This window comes from Chelonia mydas, chromosome 22 (genome assembly GCF_015237465.2).
Source record: "Chelonia mydas isolate rCheMyd1 chromosome 22, rCheMyd1.pri.v2, whole genome shotgun sequence".
Taxonomy (NCBI): Eukaryota; Metazoa; Chordata; order Testudines; family Cheloniidae; genus Chelonia; species Chelonia mydas.
The window spans coordinates 15,606,288-15,624,844 of NC_051262.2; the positions used below are offsets into that span (position 1 = coordinate 15,606,288).

General features: G+C 40.4%; 1 protein-coding gene across 12 annotated transcripts in view; it reads right to left on the minus strand.

Annotated features, from left to right (window-relative positions):
* Nucleotides 1–18,557, minus strand: part of USP28 (ubiquitin specific peptidase 28) — a 125,080-nt gene that overhangs the window by 22,361 nt on the left and 84,162 nt on the right. For 10 of the 12 annotated variants that reach the window (XM_043534256.1, XM_037882467.2, XM_037882470.1 and 7 more), the window contains 8 exons: nt 11,434–11,511; nt 9,580–9,712; nt 5,303–5,408; nt 4,275–4,437; nt 2,993–3,079; nt 2,230–2,367; nt 1,650–1,723; nt 426–502 (listed from right to left, as the gene is read on the minus strand). In XM_043534256.1, coding sequence (XP_043390191.1) covers nt 426–502; nt 1,650–1,723; nt 2,230–2,367; nt 2,993–3,079; nt 4,275–4,437; nt 5,303–5,408; nt 9,580–9,712; nt 11,434–11,511 — 856 coding nt within the window. The remainder of the gene's footprint in view (nt 1–425; nt 503–1,649; nt 1,724–2,229; nt 2,368–2,992; nt 3,080–4,274; nt 4,438–5,302; nt 5,409–9,579; nt 9,713–11,433; nt 11,512–18,557) is intronic. The other 2 variants (XM_037882471.2, XM_043534257.1) reach the window with 1 other exon arrangement.

The window sequence follows — 18,557 nt, forward strand, 5'->3', positions numbered from 1 at the left end:
TATTTTATCATATACAACTATATGTTTCCTACCAAAACAACAGCTTGTAACGCTCCACGAAATCTTGCAACAAATCATGCAAGATCTTTCATCGGGCAGGCAAGTTACACATGTCATCACAGTAGAGAAATTAGGCCCCTACGGCTCATCTTCTCTAGAGGTGAGACCCTTTACAAATCTATGTTCATGACGGTAAGCATTTAATAGAGAACAGACTTTACATTATATTCGCCAGCACTAGGACAACTATATAAAGATACTCTTATCTATACACCTATTGTAATAGCAAAGGACCAGACAGACAATCTCACCAAGAAACTGCAATAACACACAATGTCACAAATCATATCATAGATCTACACTACAGCAACAATCAAACCACTCAAAAAAAGAATTAAACATAAAACAAAAAATCTCTAACTTACCCTCATGGACCCCTTCCGTCAAGAAAGTCCCATAGAAGAGTTGCACCATTGGGTTCTCTGATTTGTCTTGAGGGCTGCTGTTTTCAAAAGGAGATTGTATGCATTTTGTTAGACAGAAAGGGAGCATATGGGTGAGTTACACTTGCCTTTACAAGAATACCCATATTAGATTTTTTATTTTGATGGCATCAACAAAATATAACCAACATTAATATAACTAGAGGAAAAAGTAGCAAAAATGGCTCAAAACCCAAGCTATGAGGGAATAGGTTGTGTGTGTTTAAATCCTCAATTAATAGGTAAGTATTACATATGCTGCCCTTCCCCCCTCCCCCCCCCCCCTTTTTTTTTTTTTAAGGCCACGAGGTATTAAAATGGACTTAAATTTAACATCTAAACCTCAGCCTTGGGCTTTGTGCCTAAAAACAAACCAAAAGAAGAGAAAGCCATTAGTTTGTACTAATACTGATAATTATACTCCACATTTTGAAAGTGCCTTTAGAAGGATCCCGAGATTTGTAAATATCATCATCCCTTTTATGTAGATAGGTAACACAGAGGTGGGAGTGACTTGCCTAGATCAGGTTACAGAGTAAGCCAGTGGCAGAAACAAGACTGCAACCCAGGAGTCCTGGATACTTGACTTCTATTCTAACCCATACTTGCTCGTTCTGGATAAGTTTGCACTCAGAACTCCAGTTATACTTTTTTAACATGCCCCTTTATCCTTAAGGAGAAAAAAATTACTCTTCTGCACTTAAAAAAATCATCAACAGTTATTTAAGTGTAAAAAGCAGCTGATTTTCATACAACGTGACCCTGTACATGTCAAGACTTTTTATTATAATTGTAACTATCACACTACAGATTAATGCACTATTCAATATGAATTTACCCCATTGGCTGTAACAACTCTAAAAAATACAATATGGAGTTTATTACCTGGTGGACAATCCACGTTGAAGAGTTCCATAAAAGCTTATGTACTCTGCAGGTCACAATGGCACTGAATAAAAGCACCTATCTAGGGAAGAAGTGCTGATGCAAACATAGAATGCTGAATATTATTGAAAAGGGATTATCCTGACTGGTGCAGTGAAGAAATGGTTTCTTCATTTGCCTAAAATATTAATTTAGGCTCTAGCATCTATTAGCCAAACAGTCTCATTAAAAATCTATTTTTCTGGACATTAAGTAAAAACAACCCAAAACATAAAAACTCACTTTACATTCACAGAAAGCTGGAATGCATCCTCTAGCCAATCCAGAAGCTTGTGTGTGACTTCGCTCACATCTTGCTAAAAGAGAGCCAGAAATTGGACAGTGAAAGATTCTACCAAGAAAATGCTTTGATATAAGCAGGATTTATTAAAATCTCACACTTTTTCAAATATACTCACAAAACTATTGTGGTATCTCTAACCATGTGAATGACCTATACGAGCTATGTGTTATTACCACTATTCTGGATCAAAGATGAACACTTTGTCCTGCACTGTACTAAGTCAGAGGAAACTATGCTGGGGACATGGAGAAGAAGTCACATTCCAAATCTGGTGATCCCCAACAGCAACTCCGATAGCAGTGAAGGGACAAATTTCACACGGGCTATTTAACCGTCTTTTTGGTAGGCATGTACCTTTCACTGTCATGTATCTTTAAGAGAGAGTTTTACACACACTTGTCAGGTGAAACACAGACAGGCAAGTGTTTGGAATTATAGTAGCATTAAGTGAAATATGACTGTTTACATCTTTGCTAGGGCTGTTCTGGGAAAAGCCAAGAGGCATTGTATCCATTTTACCTGCTGTTCGTCAGCTGATTTAAATGCGCCTTTTAAAAGTTCCAGTGATGCAGTGGGGTCTACAAATTTACGATGTGTCCCCAACATTAAAGCAAAGAGACACTGAAGTTCCTGCATGAATGCAATATTTCTCTTTTCCTAGAAAAGAAGAGAGCACAATAGTCTACTGCTCAATAAAAGTAGGACACATATATGAAGAGGTAAATTACAGGGCCAGTACAAAGGACGTTAATACAATGGACAGTCTCAGAAGAGACCAACTTGTGTTAGGAACCCATATCTCCTTCCCCATGATGCAAGGATCTTTCTTGAAATCAAATTTGATCGTGAATTAAGCACATGGGAGAACTGAAGAATTTGCAATGGTTCCTCAAAGTGGGAAGTCTGGGATCAGGAGAGGTGCCAGAAGTAATATGGCATCTAGAATAAGAAGGCCAAGCTGTACTCTAATATTCTGAAGTTCAGACTTGAGCTAGAGACTTGGGGTATTAAGGAGAGGTAGGGGGGAGACTGAGAGGAAACAAGTCCTGAATTTCTGGAGTCACCAAAACAGATTAACAAGGCACAGATTTTCCACTCTCTCTGCAGTTCCTAGTTTTTGAGAAAAATTTATGAGAAACTTTCAACCATTTCTGTGATAACGCATTGTCCTCAAGAGCAATTTCCCACCCTTGTCCACAAGCAGCAGGTCAGTTTTTATAGAGTCACCAATACAAACTGCCAGAATCCCCTGGAAGAGGCAGGCATTTCCAGGAGAACTTACACTGCGACTTCGACAATTCTCAAGCATGCGCTGCGGGAGAGAATAACTAAGGACCAGCCTACGAAATTCCGGCAGCTGGAAGAGAGACTGAAAGGAAAAAATGGTTAAAAGAGACTGTCCGGGCTGGTCAACTCAAGTCTGGTCTTGGGTCTCATCTTTATTTCCCAAGTCCATGTCATTCTTTGCAGACTGTATGTTTTTCTTACCCACCCCCAAATTCTTCAATGACTTTCTCCTTAAGAAATAAAACCTTTAACAGCTCTGCCCTTCCTCTTCCCCAAGACTCAATTCCCTCCCTCCATCCCAACTAAATTTTTCAAGTAAATTAAGAGAAACCTTTTGGGAAAGTGAGGAGAGTTCTTCCATTTCACATTGGAAATTGGAATGATAGGGCAGGGGAATCAATCATACCCCCAGAGAAGCATTTCGGTAACTGTTCCCCACTTCGCCCCAAAAACAGAAAAAAACCCACCCCCAACACTTATCTGCTGATGTAAAAAGAGCCCAAAGAATTAAGTGTGTTTGGTTCTTCTTTCTGCTGTCTCTTCTCATTTTACTAATCACTAATAATAATCACTAATAATGCACCCAGACTAGTTTCTTATTATTTCAGGCATCTAAGCCACTGTACTCCATTAACTGGAATCTGATACACCATATGCCGTGGAGCCAGCGTTCACTCCAGTAAAATTACATTATCCTCACTTTACCAGTCTGGCTTCTGTCATTCAAGAAGTATTTTACCATTGCACCATGACACAGGACACACATTTGTGAATAATAATAAATACATAGATGTATTTACATAGCCTTTTTTTCTCATTTATCTCATTTTTGCCCTGACTACTTGGCTGCTGTTTTTGAACAAGATCAGAGTAAAATATTCTGCCACACAAAGAAAATCACACTTTAGATCATTTTTGTTTAAAATGTGAAGCAGAAACCTGGCGGGCCTGCACAATCTGCTCTCAAATCTTAGTTATGTAATTGAAGTCTCCCAAAAAACTGCATCCCAGGGTGAAGACACCCAGTTTTTCTTTTTCTATTAATGTGAAGTTGCTGATAGGAATATGGAGAAATACAGACTAGCTAGCTGGCTCACTGTGACCTTGGAAAAGTCAACTAACTTCTCTGTGCCAACATTTGCCCACCTGCAAAAAGAGGACATTACTTCCATCGTGGAGGTGCCGCAAAGCTTATTTAATTGCAAGAAAGGCACGTTTTGACCCCAAAATGGCAGGCATTACAAAAGGGTAAAGTATTACTGTTACCACTGCATTACCTGAATGACTGCGCTAAACCAGCATGTATTTCCAATGTTCTTCATGCCAACAGGCCAGTCATTCACTCTCCTCCAGTCATTCTGCTTGGGATTCTCTCCCCAGACTTCACACCGTTTCCTTTTGGAGCGATTTTTGTTTTCAGCAGCATTTGCTTTGTGGGGCCTGTCAGAGGACAAGTATGCAAATGTCACATTGTAAGAAAGCATCCCCAGAGTCTTGACAGCCTTTTAAAAGGGACAGAAACTCATTTTGGTATGTAAGCTTGGCTAGTCAAGTAACCACAACAGAACAAGACAAAAGGAATTGGACAATACTGCAGTCCAAACAGGAGACATACACGGAGCTGGCTCACAGACTGGCATACAGTGCCTGTCACCTCTAGGACTATTATGTTATTATCTATCTATTATATTACAGGTCAGGGTCCCATTGTGCTGACAGATACTCATAGCCATCCCACCTGCCTCACAGAGCTTCCATTCTTAAATGTGAGAGATAGGTGGGTGACTCAAATAGGGCCTGGAGGGTGGAACTGGTAACAGTACTACAAACTTTTTTTTTCATAGACCTACATGTCAGATTTGTAGACAGAGCATATTCTGTTTATTAGTTAATGGAGATAAACTCAACAAACACAACCCAGTTAAAAAGGGACAAAGTGAATGGCTGTTTAGTAACCTAGTGCCTAGAAATTAAGGCAGGAGGCCTCAGTACAGTTCTTAATGGATAGGACCCACAAAAGCCTCTACGTTGGTCACATCGGTAGAGGTGGCAGGGACAGGACTGGCCATGAGGATAACTAGCCTTCAGTATGGTAGTGCGGTACTGCCAGTCTCTCCAAGTCAGATACAAAGTACCTTGGCGACAGTCCCCAGAGGGTGATAGTCGAAGCACCTTCCAACATCACTAAGCCTTCTTAAGTTGAATGAATAACATTTGTTTTACAGTTGATAAGAACGCACTCTGCATAAAGCCCCAGGGTCCAGGTAGAAGCAAAGAACAAAAAGCAACATCCGCATTCATTGACCTGTTCGCATCTCTGTCTACTGCTTGAACTTCCAGAGACTCCAGTAAGCTGAGAGCAATGACTGCCTGGAGGTCATCTTTGTTATCTGAAGTTAGATCAGTCACATCTGGAAATTGAAGTGGAGTTATCAGTTTTACACTAGAAGCAGTGAAACATTTAGAAAAAAAGGCCAAGGACCAAACAATGTTAACACAATTTGCTTCATTAATGCAATTAAATCAAACAGCAGAAACATCACAACTTTCTGCTGAAAAATTAAATTAACTCCATGTCCCTTTAGTTTAAAAAATAAATACTCTACAATCTAGCAGTGAGCTGGGAAAAAGGTGTGCACTCCACGGTGCTTCTGAAAGACCAGGATTTCCTTACACCTTGATTAGGACATGGAAAGTGGATAAGCAGCAGTCTGGATTGGTCTAACAAAAGGAAAGTGATGGGCCTTAATTAAAGTTCTTAGGACCATAGAGTCACAGATTCCAAGGCCAGAAGGGACCATTGCGGTCATCTAGTCAGACCTCTTGTAAGCCAGAGGACTTCCGCCCCCAAATAAATCCTAAATCATATATTTTAGAAAATATTCAATCTTGATTTAAAAATGGTCAGTGATGGAGAATCCACCACAATCCTTGGTAATAGTTCCAACGGCTAATGAGCCTCACTAGTAAAAATTTGTGTCTTATTTCTTGTCTGAATTTGTCTAGCTTCAACTTCCAGCCGTTGAATAATGTTATACTTTTCTAAGATAGACTGAAGAACCCGTTATTAAATATTTGTTCCCCGTGTAGGTACTTTTAGACTGTAATCACCCCTTAACCTTTTCTTGTTAAGGTAAACAGATTGAACTGCTTGAGTCTATACCTCCAAAGTGTTTTATCTAATCCTTTAATCATTCTTGTGGTTCTTCTCTGAACCCTCTCCAATTTATCAACATCCTTTCTTAACTATGGGCACCAAAACTAGACACAGTTATCCAAAAGCGGTCGCACCAGTGCAAAATACAGAGGTAAAATAACCTCTTGACTCCTACTCAAAATTCCCGTTTATGCAGCCAAGGATTGCTTTAGCCCTATTGGCCACAGCTTCACATTGGAAGTTCATGTGCAGCTGATTATCCACCACAACCCCCAACTCTTTTTCAGACTCGCTGCTTCCCAGGAAACCCCCCATTCTGTGCGTATGGCCTAACGTCTTTGTTCCAAGATATATACATTTACATTTGGCTTTATCAAAATACATATTGTTTGCTTCCACTCAGTTTAGCAAGCAATCCAGATTGTTCTGTATTAGCGACCAGTCCTCTTCATTAATTACCAATCCCCCAGTGTTAGTTACTGAAATGGCTTTAAGAAATAAAGGGGTTTAGTTTGTTAACATTTTGTGCAAAGACTTGGAATCAAATTCAAGTCAGACATTGTGTACCACTGGTCCCATATTGAGTCTTGCGAATGCTCAGCCAATTACAAGATCACTTGGTTTGCCACCTATTTGGGAATAAGAGAGTGAAGAAAGCAGCCATTTTGAAACAGATGGGCCTTAAACAGCAGAATAAAATGTAATTGACTGGCCCCCCCAGCGACTCCTGAGTATGGTGCTTCTTATTTTATAAACCTGTTTAGTGCATAACAGGCAGCTCAATTAGGGAACGCATTGTTTGTGCAGCATATTTGTCTTTTACATGATTAAAGGAAATTCTTTCCAGTTACTTGTAAGTTTAGATTTATATATATGTTTCCTTAAATTTTTGCTTATATTTATACTTGGGGTTTTGTTTTGTTTTGTTTTTAAAGCATGTAATTGCTTTTAAAAACAATTTCCAGTTATTCAAACTCCTAGTTCACAGTAATCTGTCTGGGAGAAGGTCATCTGGCCTATTGTCTAGGTGCTCTAGCTGTCAGTAGCGTTACTCAGCTGTGCAGTAACACAAAACAGATTTAGCTGCTGAGCAGCGAGAACCTGTTGAAATGTGGTAAAGTAAGCCCCTCCCAGAAGTTAAAAATACTTATTTGATCTTTAGATATGTGAAGCATGGCTCCGTGTCCCCGCCAGATACTATCTTTCCAACCATGCTTGTGGCAAAAAGCAGCTCTTGGCATTTATCTGTTTCCAGGAAAAGGGTGCAGTAAGCTACCTTCTAAGGAAAAATCAGCAGTGATTTTACAGCAATTAACATCAACAACACAGCTGTGCTTGTGGTAGCAATTGTGTAATATATAATGCAGATGGGGCACAGGCTATTTACCTTATGCCATCAAAGCCTGTCTCCACCAGTTGCTCCAGGTAAAATTTTCAAAATCAGCTAAACCCTATTGACTTGCAGTGGTCCCGAGACACTTAAGACACTCAGGTGCTTTTGAAAATGTTACCCTTAGTGGCTGCGTATCTCACTGTTGCTCTAACATCAGTATAATTTTACAGTACAGACACACTCGCAGGTACTTAGGACTACTATCCTGCTGGTTCTCGGGGCCCTAGAGGCTGGAGTAAGCTCAAAAATGGTAAATGTGTGAGTGAATGAAGAACTACTTCTCCAGCTGAAAGAGAAACTGGATAGCGAGGAAGTTCTTGTGATAAAAGCAGCTGGTTGTTCAGTGGGCAAGAACGATCAAAGAGTGGAACACAAGCTTCAGAGAAAGTGCTTGAAGACTAGTTTAAATGCTCAAGAAAACACTAAATGGAGGAGTTTGGTTTCCCCAGGCTGCTAACAGGTATCTGTAGAAAGAAGTACACGTCTTAACAACTATCCTCAGTTCTCTATGCTATGGTGTATGACTGCCTTAAGGCCACAAAAGGCTACCAAAGCAGGGGGAGCGATCAGAGAAGGTCACAAGCCTCCAGGAAGAGCTGTTAGTTCTTAGCAGACAACTGATTTTAAAAATGAAAATAATTTCAGTTGGACAACTGGCATGCTGAGCACTGCTTATGGCCCTATATTCCAGTCTTTAGTTATAGTTATTCCTTACTTGTAGGATACTAGAAATGGATGGAAAACATTAAGCTCCTTTTGGCTACCTGAGTTACAAGGCCCTCCCCAATGAGAGCTTCTTAGACCCAGTCCTGGCCAAAGCCCTTCAGCCACTAAACTGCTGTAATGCTGTACAATAAGGCCGTCTGTATTTTATGTGTTGACCATAATGTTCTAGTTTTCCAGTTGGGTGGCAGGACCTTACTTGGTAATTATTTTGTTTCCTTCTTATCCGTATGTTATCAGCAACCACTGTTTGTTAGTTCTACCATGCAACTCATGGGCATGGAAGATAGGGCGTTTTGCCAATCACTTAAGAGGTGTTTACTTGACCTGGGAAAAAATGTCAGCCAAGTGGAAGTACTCTCAGAAACACTGGACATTCAGAGCCTGATCCCAGGAGCCTGAAGTACAAGAGAGCCACAGAATTAAAACCCAACTGAACACACAAGAGAGCACTCTTAATGAGAAATAGCATCCACCTGGAAATAAACAAGAAAATAATCTTAAAAATGAGAATCAGTTTAAAAAAACCAGGTAGAGTGAAGGTAGGGCTGACAATTACTAAGCAATTTGTTATTGCTAGAATTACACGACTGTGCCATACCTTTCACATTTTATGTGAAAGAGTATGCTGTAAAGCAATGAGGGCACAAAGAAAAAAAATCTAAGAGCCTAACACATGTTTGTGCAAGACAAATAAACACTAACAAAGAGGTCCATAAAACTGAACCAATTTTCAGCAACTTCAAATCCTGTTAAACCTACACATTCTTTAACCACTTCACTTGACTGACATTGGTTCAACTAGCAAGGACACCCTCTGCCGGAGCTGTACCTGCCCTATGCAACAGAAAGGGTGAAACAAAAATGTGGAGTTCTAAAGTGGACTCGGTTGTTCCCTGTTGCCTCGCTATAGGAATTCAAAGTGACAATTCATCAGCTTGGTGAAAAGAGCCGAAGTGGCGCTTATATAGGGCACAAGCCTTTTGGTAGCCCAACAGAGTGAATTTCACCCCCACCAATTTCTTATCAGTGATAAATCCATCTCACTTTCTGAGAAAGAGTGACCAGGAATGCACACAATATTCCTGATAAGAATGAACCACTTACTGGTGGGAAAAAAATGAGGAGTACTTGTGGCACCTGAGAAACTAATAAATTTATCTGGGCATAAGCATTTGATGAAGGAGGGTTTTAGCCCATGAAAGCTTATGCCTAAATAAATTGGTTAGTCTCTAAGGTTCCACAAGTACTCCTTTTCTTTTTGCTGATACAGACTAACACGGCTATCAGTCTGAAACCTGTCACCTACTGGTGGGGCGCCCTTTGCCCACAGCACTCCCTTCACAGTCAGATGGTTCCGCAGCGACTGCCTCCTGGCCTGGCTCTTTAACACGCTCCTCAGTGAGGAAGTTGACTGCTTCTGTTAGGTCACCATTTGCGGCCTGAGAGGAGAAAGGGGGAGAGGGGGAAATAGCCAAGCACCCATTATTCCAGATTCTTTTATACACATCTGAATGAAAATCAACGCCATGCACATGAAACAGAACACGCTGGCACCAAGTCAGCTTTCTCCAGCCATGAGAAAAAGCTGACTGCCTGAAAGGAGTTACAATTTTAAGGCTGAAATTTGTCAGATGATAAACAGTTAGGGTTCATTCTACACCGTAAGTGTCATTCAGTCAACTCTGGTTCCCTTAAAAGAGATTAGAGCATTCACAGGCTCGAATATCAGCAAGGTATTTAAGCACATACTTAACTTTAAGCATGTGAGTAACCCACTGAAATGAGACTACTCATGTGCTTAAAGTTAGGCATGTGCCTAAGCATTTTAGTCAACGGAAGCCTTATTAATGGGTGGGAGCACTGTGTCCTCAAGAAGTCATGAGTGTGGCCCTCTGCACTGCTTTATAACTGTAAGAATGAGTAAAGGAGCTACAAGAACCACCTGTTAAACACAGACCATACAGCCCACATCACAAGAGACATAACTTTAAATAACATGGGTAGACAGACCTAGTTAGTTTTAGGGAACAAAGCAATGTTAAAATTTACAAACAAAATGCTTTTTCCCTCCCAAAACTCTGTAATCAATTAATTCCCTTGAATTTAATCCAATATTTTACTACAACTCCCACTTGCAGAAACATTGAAGGGGACTTTTTTGTTTGTTATTTGTTAGTTTCCTTCTTTTTTTAAAAAAAAAAAAGTCTCCTTGTGCACAGTCAGCATCAACAGCCACCTCCTGGCTGACAGGCCTCAAGAGAACAGTCTCCAATGGTCCCACACTAGGTAATATTAGTACTGTACTACCCTTCATTCCCTCCCAGTTTTCTGTTGCAATTTATAATGCACACAATGATTTACAGTAGGGATCTTTCTAGGAAAGTGTTTCCTCTTCTACCCAGGACCTCTCATATGCCTCTCTTTAGAGCTTATGTTGTTCTGTTCCCAGTTCTGGCAAAACGACCACAAGTCTGAAAGCACAAACCATAAGTCTGTGGTGGTTGTTTCAGCTGTGGAGAATTGTGAAGACTGTTTAGCTGAAGGAAAACTTATTTTACCCCACACTTTTATTTATTGTTATGCTTCAGTACATACATGAAAAAGCCCACTTGAGCCAAACCTCAGTGTTCCCCAGAAATGATTCCAGCATCTCAGCATAATTCTTGTAGTTGCAGAACAGACTCTTAAAGCCTACTACTGGAAAAATATGGGGACTGCTCCTGTTGTATTTTGATTCAAAATGTAGAAGAATGGCTATTAATCCAAAGAAGAGTTACTCCCTTTCAGCCATAACATCATATGCTGCACTCATGTATCCACCCACTCATGTAGGTCTCATGTCTTGAAAATAACAGAAGTTAGACAGGGGATAACTTAATAGGTGACTTGGTCCATCCTCCTGTGTGGACAGAATTGTTCCCTGTAGCACATAATCTACTACTTTTGTCGAGTCCAGTTTTGAGCATCTCAAGCAAGGCAGTATTCTAATATTTGCACATTACAAATGCCAAACAAATATTTGGAGTTTAAATGCTATTTACAGAAAGCTCACATACAGGTTAAAGCTTGAACCAGCGCACACAACAAGACAAAGTCAGCAGAGACTTCCTTTCAACAGAACATTGACGACATTCACAGCATCTTCGCAAACCATACTAACCTTCAGGGCTGCATGAAGGAATGAGGGATCCTGAATTCCTGTGATTTCTCCCAAGCGGTTTAAGAGCATTTGGAAATTCTGTGGTACAAAGGACAAAGAAAGCTCATGTAAGGAGGTGAATGAGAAAGATACCAAGCTTCTGCTGTACTTGTCAGGGGCTCACTTATGATTTTAACTAACACAAGACCGAACACTCTGAGATAATGACACTGTCAGACTTCAATCTGAATATGTTAGAATTCTTCCAATTGGTTTACAGACTAACATTAATTTTTGTTTGTATTTAAAAGAGAATGTTAAAAGGCATATCTGAGAAGAAATGGTAAAAATGCCAATAGCTACACTGGGGGAGAGGGGCAGGGCATCAGTGCTCCATGTAAATCAATCCTCTCAAAGAGAAGCAACATGTGCATTACGACATATAAGGAGCCCAGGGAATTTGTGTGGGTTTGATGGAGGACTATTTTAAGCCTAGTTGCACATGCCATTTGTGTGTGTCACTTCTCACTTACAGTAAGGTGCCAGAGATATACAGCACAGTGGGCCTGGAGAATCCTCTTCCCCTCTTCCCACAAGAAGCTCTGAATTTTTTGGTTAGCTAGCTGCTTGTTGGCTGAGTTACATCTCAAAAATTTTTCAATAGAGCGACTACAACCAACCCTTGACCATGAAAAACATTATTTTAGGTTTCAAGTTCTCTCTTTTCTCTCTAACATCAGGAGTAAATTATATCAGAAAAATAAAAAATTCCTATCTGTGACCCTATACAGGGTCCTCAGCGCTTTATTCCACATTTCCCTTATTTACTGTGTCTGAGGTTGCTATGGGGGATAACAGGGCAGTCCGGGCTGTGGAGTTGTCAATATGGGGGTGATCTGCAGTTTCACAGGTCTTTTTCACTGAGTCTGGGTGGTGCAGCATGTCTACTTTTTCAGAGCCTGGCCAAGACAGGGGCTTGAATGGTAATGAGGCGGCTGAAGCTCAAACTGGATAAGATGAAGGGGATTCTCGCTGATTGTGGAAGAGCATGGTGGGGACAGTATATGCTCTTCTTATTGGGGGAGATAGCTGCAAATTTAATTGACAAAGAGTGGCTGAGAGAAGCTCAAGGAGCAGTCAAGGGACCAGAAGTTGCAGATGGCTTTGGTGGCCAGAAATCCTTTTTTCCAACCTCCACTTGGTCTAACAGGTGTAATAGATTCTCTCTATTGAGAGAGCAATATCCTTGTCAGAGCAATCCAGGCCTTTCCAACCTCCGCACTGAATTATTATGAAAAGCAGATGGGAATGCCCTTGATCACTACAGCTTATGCAAAATGTGGAAGATAGCCTGAGGGAGTTCATGGCACCAGTTTTCTATAGATCGCACTGTGGTCCTATTCGCTTCAGAATGAGTCAAACAATATTAGCCAAGAATGGTCAGCATTTGGTCTGTCAGATCTGAAAGCCTAGGGCTCCAACAACAGCATGGTGAAAGATGCTTTTCAGCCTTACAGGTAGACAAAAGCATTCATCTACTGCACAGAGGTAACTCCAAAGTCCATATGGATCACCGGACAAAGAATCTGTGGTCAATGGAGTAAGATAAAAGGTTATATTTTATCAGTAAATGTCAAACTTGAACTTCATCACAATCACATAAACTGACAAAAAAACATTTCCATAGATAATTATTGAAATGTACAGATAGAGTAAGAAAAATGCTGCTTGAGAATTTATTAGAGTTTGATCTATGATCACTTTGTATATTTTGACATACAATGTTGACAATATGTTTTTTAATGGCTATAAATCTTTAACTTTTGACTCTCAATATTTACTGTCATTAAATAATTATTGTCTGGTGCCCCATAATCTCCTGCACATGAAAATCTGAACAGATAACAATGAAAAAATGTTTTAAAATAATCAATATTAACCATCAAAATGATAAAAAAAATAAAAACTGAATTCTGCCAAGCCTAATGATAATCACCCACTGCACATCTGAAACCTAATAAATGCTTCATACAGACCTAGTTACTTTGTATTAACTGCCAGTTCTGGCATAAACACTGAATCAAAGGATTGTCCTTTTGTAGCAGTGGTCATCAGCTTTACTGTCTAAGCATCCCAGTGCTATGAATAACTTTAGAGACAGCAGTGAGCTAGAGAGGTCAATTGTCCATAAAGAGTTAGAGCTCTTGATTATTCTAGTCCATGACAATTCTTCCTCCACAAGAAACATTTCAGCAACCTTCTAGCGCTAGCATTTGGTTTCAACTGGAATTAGAGAGCATGAGATACAGCTTTGCAATGCAGCAATCACGAGTGTAGGAAAAACATCAGCACCCAGAAAGAAATACCCACCATCACTTCTGACATACTTGATGTTAACGAGGCTCTTTAGAAGCCCACCCTCAGTCCTATCCAGAGTTTTAATCTCACCAATTTGTACAATTCTTTGATCCTAAATCTATTGCTCTGCAATTCCACTGTAAGATCCTTCCCATAGTCTGATAAGACTAACAGTAACTCTACATATTCAGATCTAATTTGGGTCATGTTTTCCTATGGGAATTAAGCAAGTCACCTTTGTTTCCAACCATCCATCAAAAGTACAAACAGCAGTCATTCAATTCCTGTTATTTCACTTAGAAACATTGTAAAACAAACAGCAACATCAACCTACACTGGGCTTTACAGAAAAGCGTGAACCACAGTGCTTGCCCCGAAGAGCTCACATTCTTTATCTTTTTCATAATCTACAATATATAAAAAGCTAAAAATAAAAAATAAAAAATTCTTGAGAAAGTATTGAGTAAAAACCAACTTACTGCCCCACCCAAAAGATAAACACTTCGGTTAATTCTTGGATAAAAACTCTCCTCACCCCCAAAGCTAATCCTGAGAGAAAAGAAACAGGAAATTCTTAGGACGAGCAGGCAGTACAATGGGAAATTTCATGCTGATCAAATGCCAACATTCTGAGGATCGGAGCTGCAGTCCTTTCACAAAGGCAAACCCATTATATCATGTTGCTAATTTTGCTGCCACACCAAGTTGTATTCCTGTTGCTTAACTCCCATTTGAGCTGCAGGGCATATTTTTTTTTGGTCTGGAGGAAAACTCAACATAAACCTTTTACCTACATCTAACCCACGTTAATAAAAAATGCACAATAACTAAACTCAAGCCAGGACAAGACATGTTGTGTACTCGAGGAGGAACAGTCTTACTGTGAAAAGAGGGACTAAGCAACTAGAGTCAACAGGCAACTCTCTGTCGTAAGCGGTATCCCGAAGGCTTCTGGTGCCATTTTATCCAACCTTTAGTTAAAGACTATTTTCTACTCGCCAATCAGTTTGTGTTCGTCCTCTGAGTGCTCAACTAAGGCACGTTTTATTGCACTAGCATTTTAGTCACAAGACTAGGGATTAGCAACTGAAGGTTTCCTCTGTACAACATATTAAGAGGGTTTGCATTCATGGCAAACGAGCACTGGCATGTTTAAATGTCATATTTATTATATGGTTTAAAAATCCCCACTCTGTTCTGACTGGTCTTTGTGTTGTGCCACCTCGGAAACTGGACATTAGTAACTGAAACAATTATAATATACGGCAGCACCACAAACGTGCCTGGCACATTACAAGAAAGGGAATCCCCTGCCCAGAAGAACTTACAATATATGTTAAGACTATGCAACAGAATAGGATGATAAACAAGGGGCTGACAGAGGGGAAGATGATGGTGTGGTCAACTAAGGGAGTGATGAGAGTCCGAGATTTGTTACATTAAAATGACTATGGAATATAAACTACCTGAAGTAATATGGGATTTAAAGCAGGAAAGGATAGAGGCAGGATAGACAGGTTCCAGAAAGGGACTGCAGAAATAGCAGTCAACATGAAGGACAACACAGTGGCCTGCATGGAAGCAGCACACAAAATAGGTGACCTTTACCCACTGCATTTTAACTTCACATTTATCATGCTTGAAAAATAGATACCAAGAAGATTAAAAACCTACAAATGAACAATAACAACAATTGCAGTATTTGTACAGTAAAACCTTTTGCAATGCAATACCTAGCTAGATTGAAGAATGAAAATAGTTGGCCATTGCTTTAATGGACATATGCAGACTCCCAGTCTTGCACAATTTTGACATTAGGACTGCATAAATACTGCACAATTAGAAACACAAACAAAATCAATCACCTGTTCCGACAGAGTTCTCCAGTGCAGAACCCACAAGAGCTTTGAAATACATGACGGCTTTGGAGCAAAGTGGAGAGCAAAGGAACAGCCAAATTATCTCAAGAACACAGGTTCCTTGAACATCTTGGATTGGGCTCAATTCCAATGAATGTATCTTAGGCAAGTCCCTGACCTTTCAAACTTAAATGAGATTGAAAGTGAATCTATTCATGTTCTCTTCATGTTACACGTCTATGGACATACAACTTGCATCCTTCAGCACAGTTTTAATTGGTGCCTCTAAAGGCAAGTAATACAGCCTACATTCAGAAAGACTTCAGAAGATGTCTTTGTACATGGCACAGAAGTTAAAGGTGGCTGTTTTAATAATGGCAAGAGGTAAAATGAATTACTGGGGGATTTTAAAGGCAGAAATGGTGTCCACAGACTTCGTAGCTTCCAAGGCCATAAGGGACCATTATGATCATCTACGTAACACAGGCCAGAGAACTTCCCCAAAATAATTCCTAGAGCAGCTTTTAGAAAAATATCCAATCTTAATTTAAAAACTGTCAGTGATGGAGAATCCACCACAGCCCTTGGTAAATTGTTCCAATGGTAAATTACTCTCACCATTAAAAATGTACACTTTATTTCCAGTCTGAATTTGTCTAGCTTCAACTTGCATCATGTTTTGGATGGATTATCCATCCATTGGATCATATTATACCTTTCTCTGTGAGACTGAGAAGCAAATTATTAAATATTTGTTCCCCCTGGAAATACTTCCCCTAGTGTATTCGCAAACATTTTTCCCAGTTGGGCAGGGAGATAGAGTGATAGATAGGTTTTCAGAAAGTTATTTCTTGCAAATTATTTTATCCCTATGTACTAATCCACCTAAAACATTTAAAAGTGGAGTCCCAAGAAAATTCTAAGCCATTCCAATGATGTCTGGTGGTAGTTTGTTTGTTTTCTTTTGTTTCTGTTTGTTTAAATGTAACACTTCAGTCACTAATGAAACAAGACACAATTCATGCTGTTAACAGCAGAGGTATACTTTAGAATCCAGATAGATAAATATTCACTGGGGTTAGCCTCCTTCATGGAGACAGAAATTCATACTTCCATAGCTGTTCTTTTCAATGGCCTGCATGAATCAAGCGGGGGGGGGGGGGGGGGGGGGGGGGGGGGGGGGGGGGGGGGGGTCAGTGGGATTCCTAGTGTGCAGATGTTCTTTGTAGACACCTGCCCTGTTACTAATTGATCCCTCCAATGGCACCCTTGGCAGAAAGCACAAGGAATGAATGGGCATGGAGCTCAAACTCTTTTCTTCACTTGAGACCTGTCCCTCCAAGTCAGTGTTGAGGCACGTTGGCAGTGTAAACATACTGAGATGAGGGAAGCTCGCATTGTCACTGCTTGTCTCGTACACCTTCCATAGAATAATTCAGTCTTCAGCACTGTCAACCGGCAACCTTACACTAAACTTACCTTCCCCCAGGATACGTTTACTGCTCCCACTTAAGGATTCAAGCATGGGTCTCTGTTCACCACAGGCCTGATCCAAAGCCCACTGAAGGCAAAAGAAAAACTCCCACTGACAGAAGTTGGAAACACCCTGTCATTATGACATTTCGGGGTGCAATCCAAACCAGTGAGGGGCTGTCACTCCTGCCCTGCAACATGGGGTGTCTCACAATGCTTTGCTGCTTTAGCTCCCAACCTGGGCTCCTCAGAAACAGCATGCAGGTCACCTCCTGAGTGTCTATCTGTGTGTAGCCTCAGCCTTGGTCCAGCAACTCTGACCCAAACAGTCTGTCAGCAGACAACAAGCCACACTCCAGCTTCCAGCAGTCTTGGCTACTACTTGCAGGGTGATCCCAACACAGCCCCTGTCCTGGATTTCTTCCCCCAAAAAACATGTGTTCTGCATTGTCCAGCCTTCTGCTGGTATATTAGGTCTGTTGCCCTCTAAGGGGATCAATATACCACAGTCTGCAACCTTAAATAAAGCTACCCAAAACAATTCACAATCCTGGATTAGTTTTAATTAAAGAAGAAAAATAAAGTTTATTTAACTACAAGGAGATCGGTTTTAAGTGAGTATAAGTATAAAGCACGAAAGTCAAATATGGTTACAAGAGAAAAAGATAAAATGCTTCCTAGTACTAAACTTAACACGTTCAACTTGGTTCAAGGTGAAGACCCTTATCACATGCTTCCAGCAACATTGCTGACCAAATTCTCAGGCCAGGATCTGCTCCCAAAGTCCAATGGTTGTTTCTTTTGTCTTTTGGGTGAAAAGGCAAGAGATAGATAGGGAAAGATAATTTGGGGTGTTTTTGCCCCTCACTTTACAGTTCAATCAACCTTTGAAAAGCATTTTCCTGAGAGTTACCCCTAGATAAAGTTCATTCCTGCTGTGGGGATGGAATCAAGAAACCTAGTGGTGAAAGAGGTTCCATAGCGTTGTTTGCTAAGATGCATATCTGTTTGTTCCTGCCCCCTTTCCTTGCCAAAGAATGACTATTTGATAAATGACTGCCCATCAGCTTTGATGACACCTGGCTGGAAGCATCAGCTTTGTCCTTTGTCTTTGAGAAACAGGTTTACCCACTCCCCAAACTTGTCTAGTAAACACACTTCAATCGTGATTTTAACTTATGTTCATAACTTTACATATAATGTTGCCACATATATTTCACCATGACATTACTGACCAGCAGGTTATTAGTTTTCAAATGATACCTTACAAGGCATGCTGTGAACAAAGATTATTACAACAGGGTGTAGGGTGCGAATACTGGGGTGGACTTGGGTACAGTCACTCCCAAGCAAGATCTTCAACAGACACATGAAGCTCCATAGTCAAGGTGTTCTGAAAGCTGTGTCCATTCCGTCTCAGATGCATAGGTGTGGGGAAGAAAATGAAGACATCAC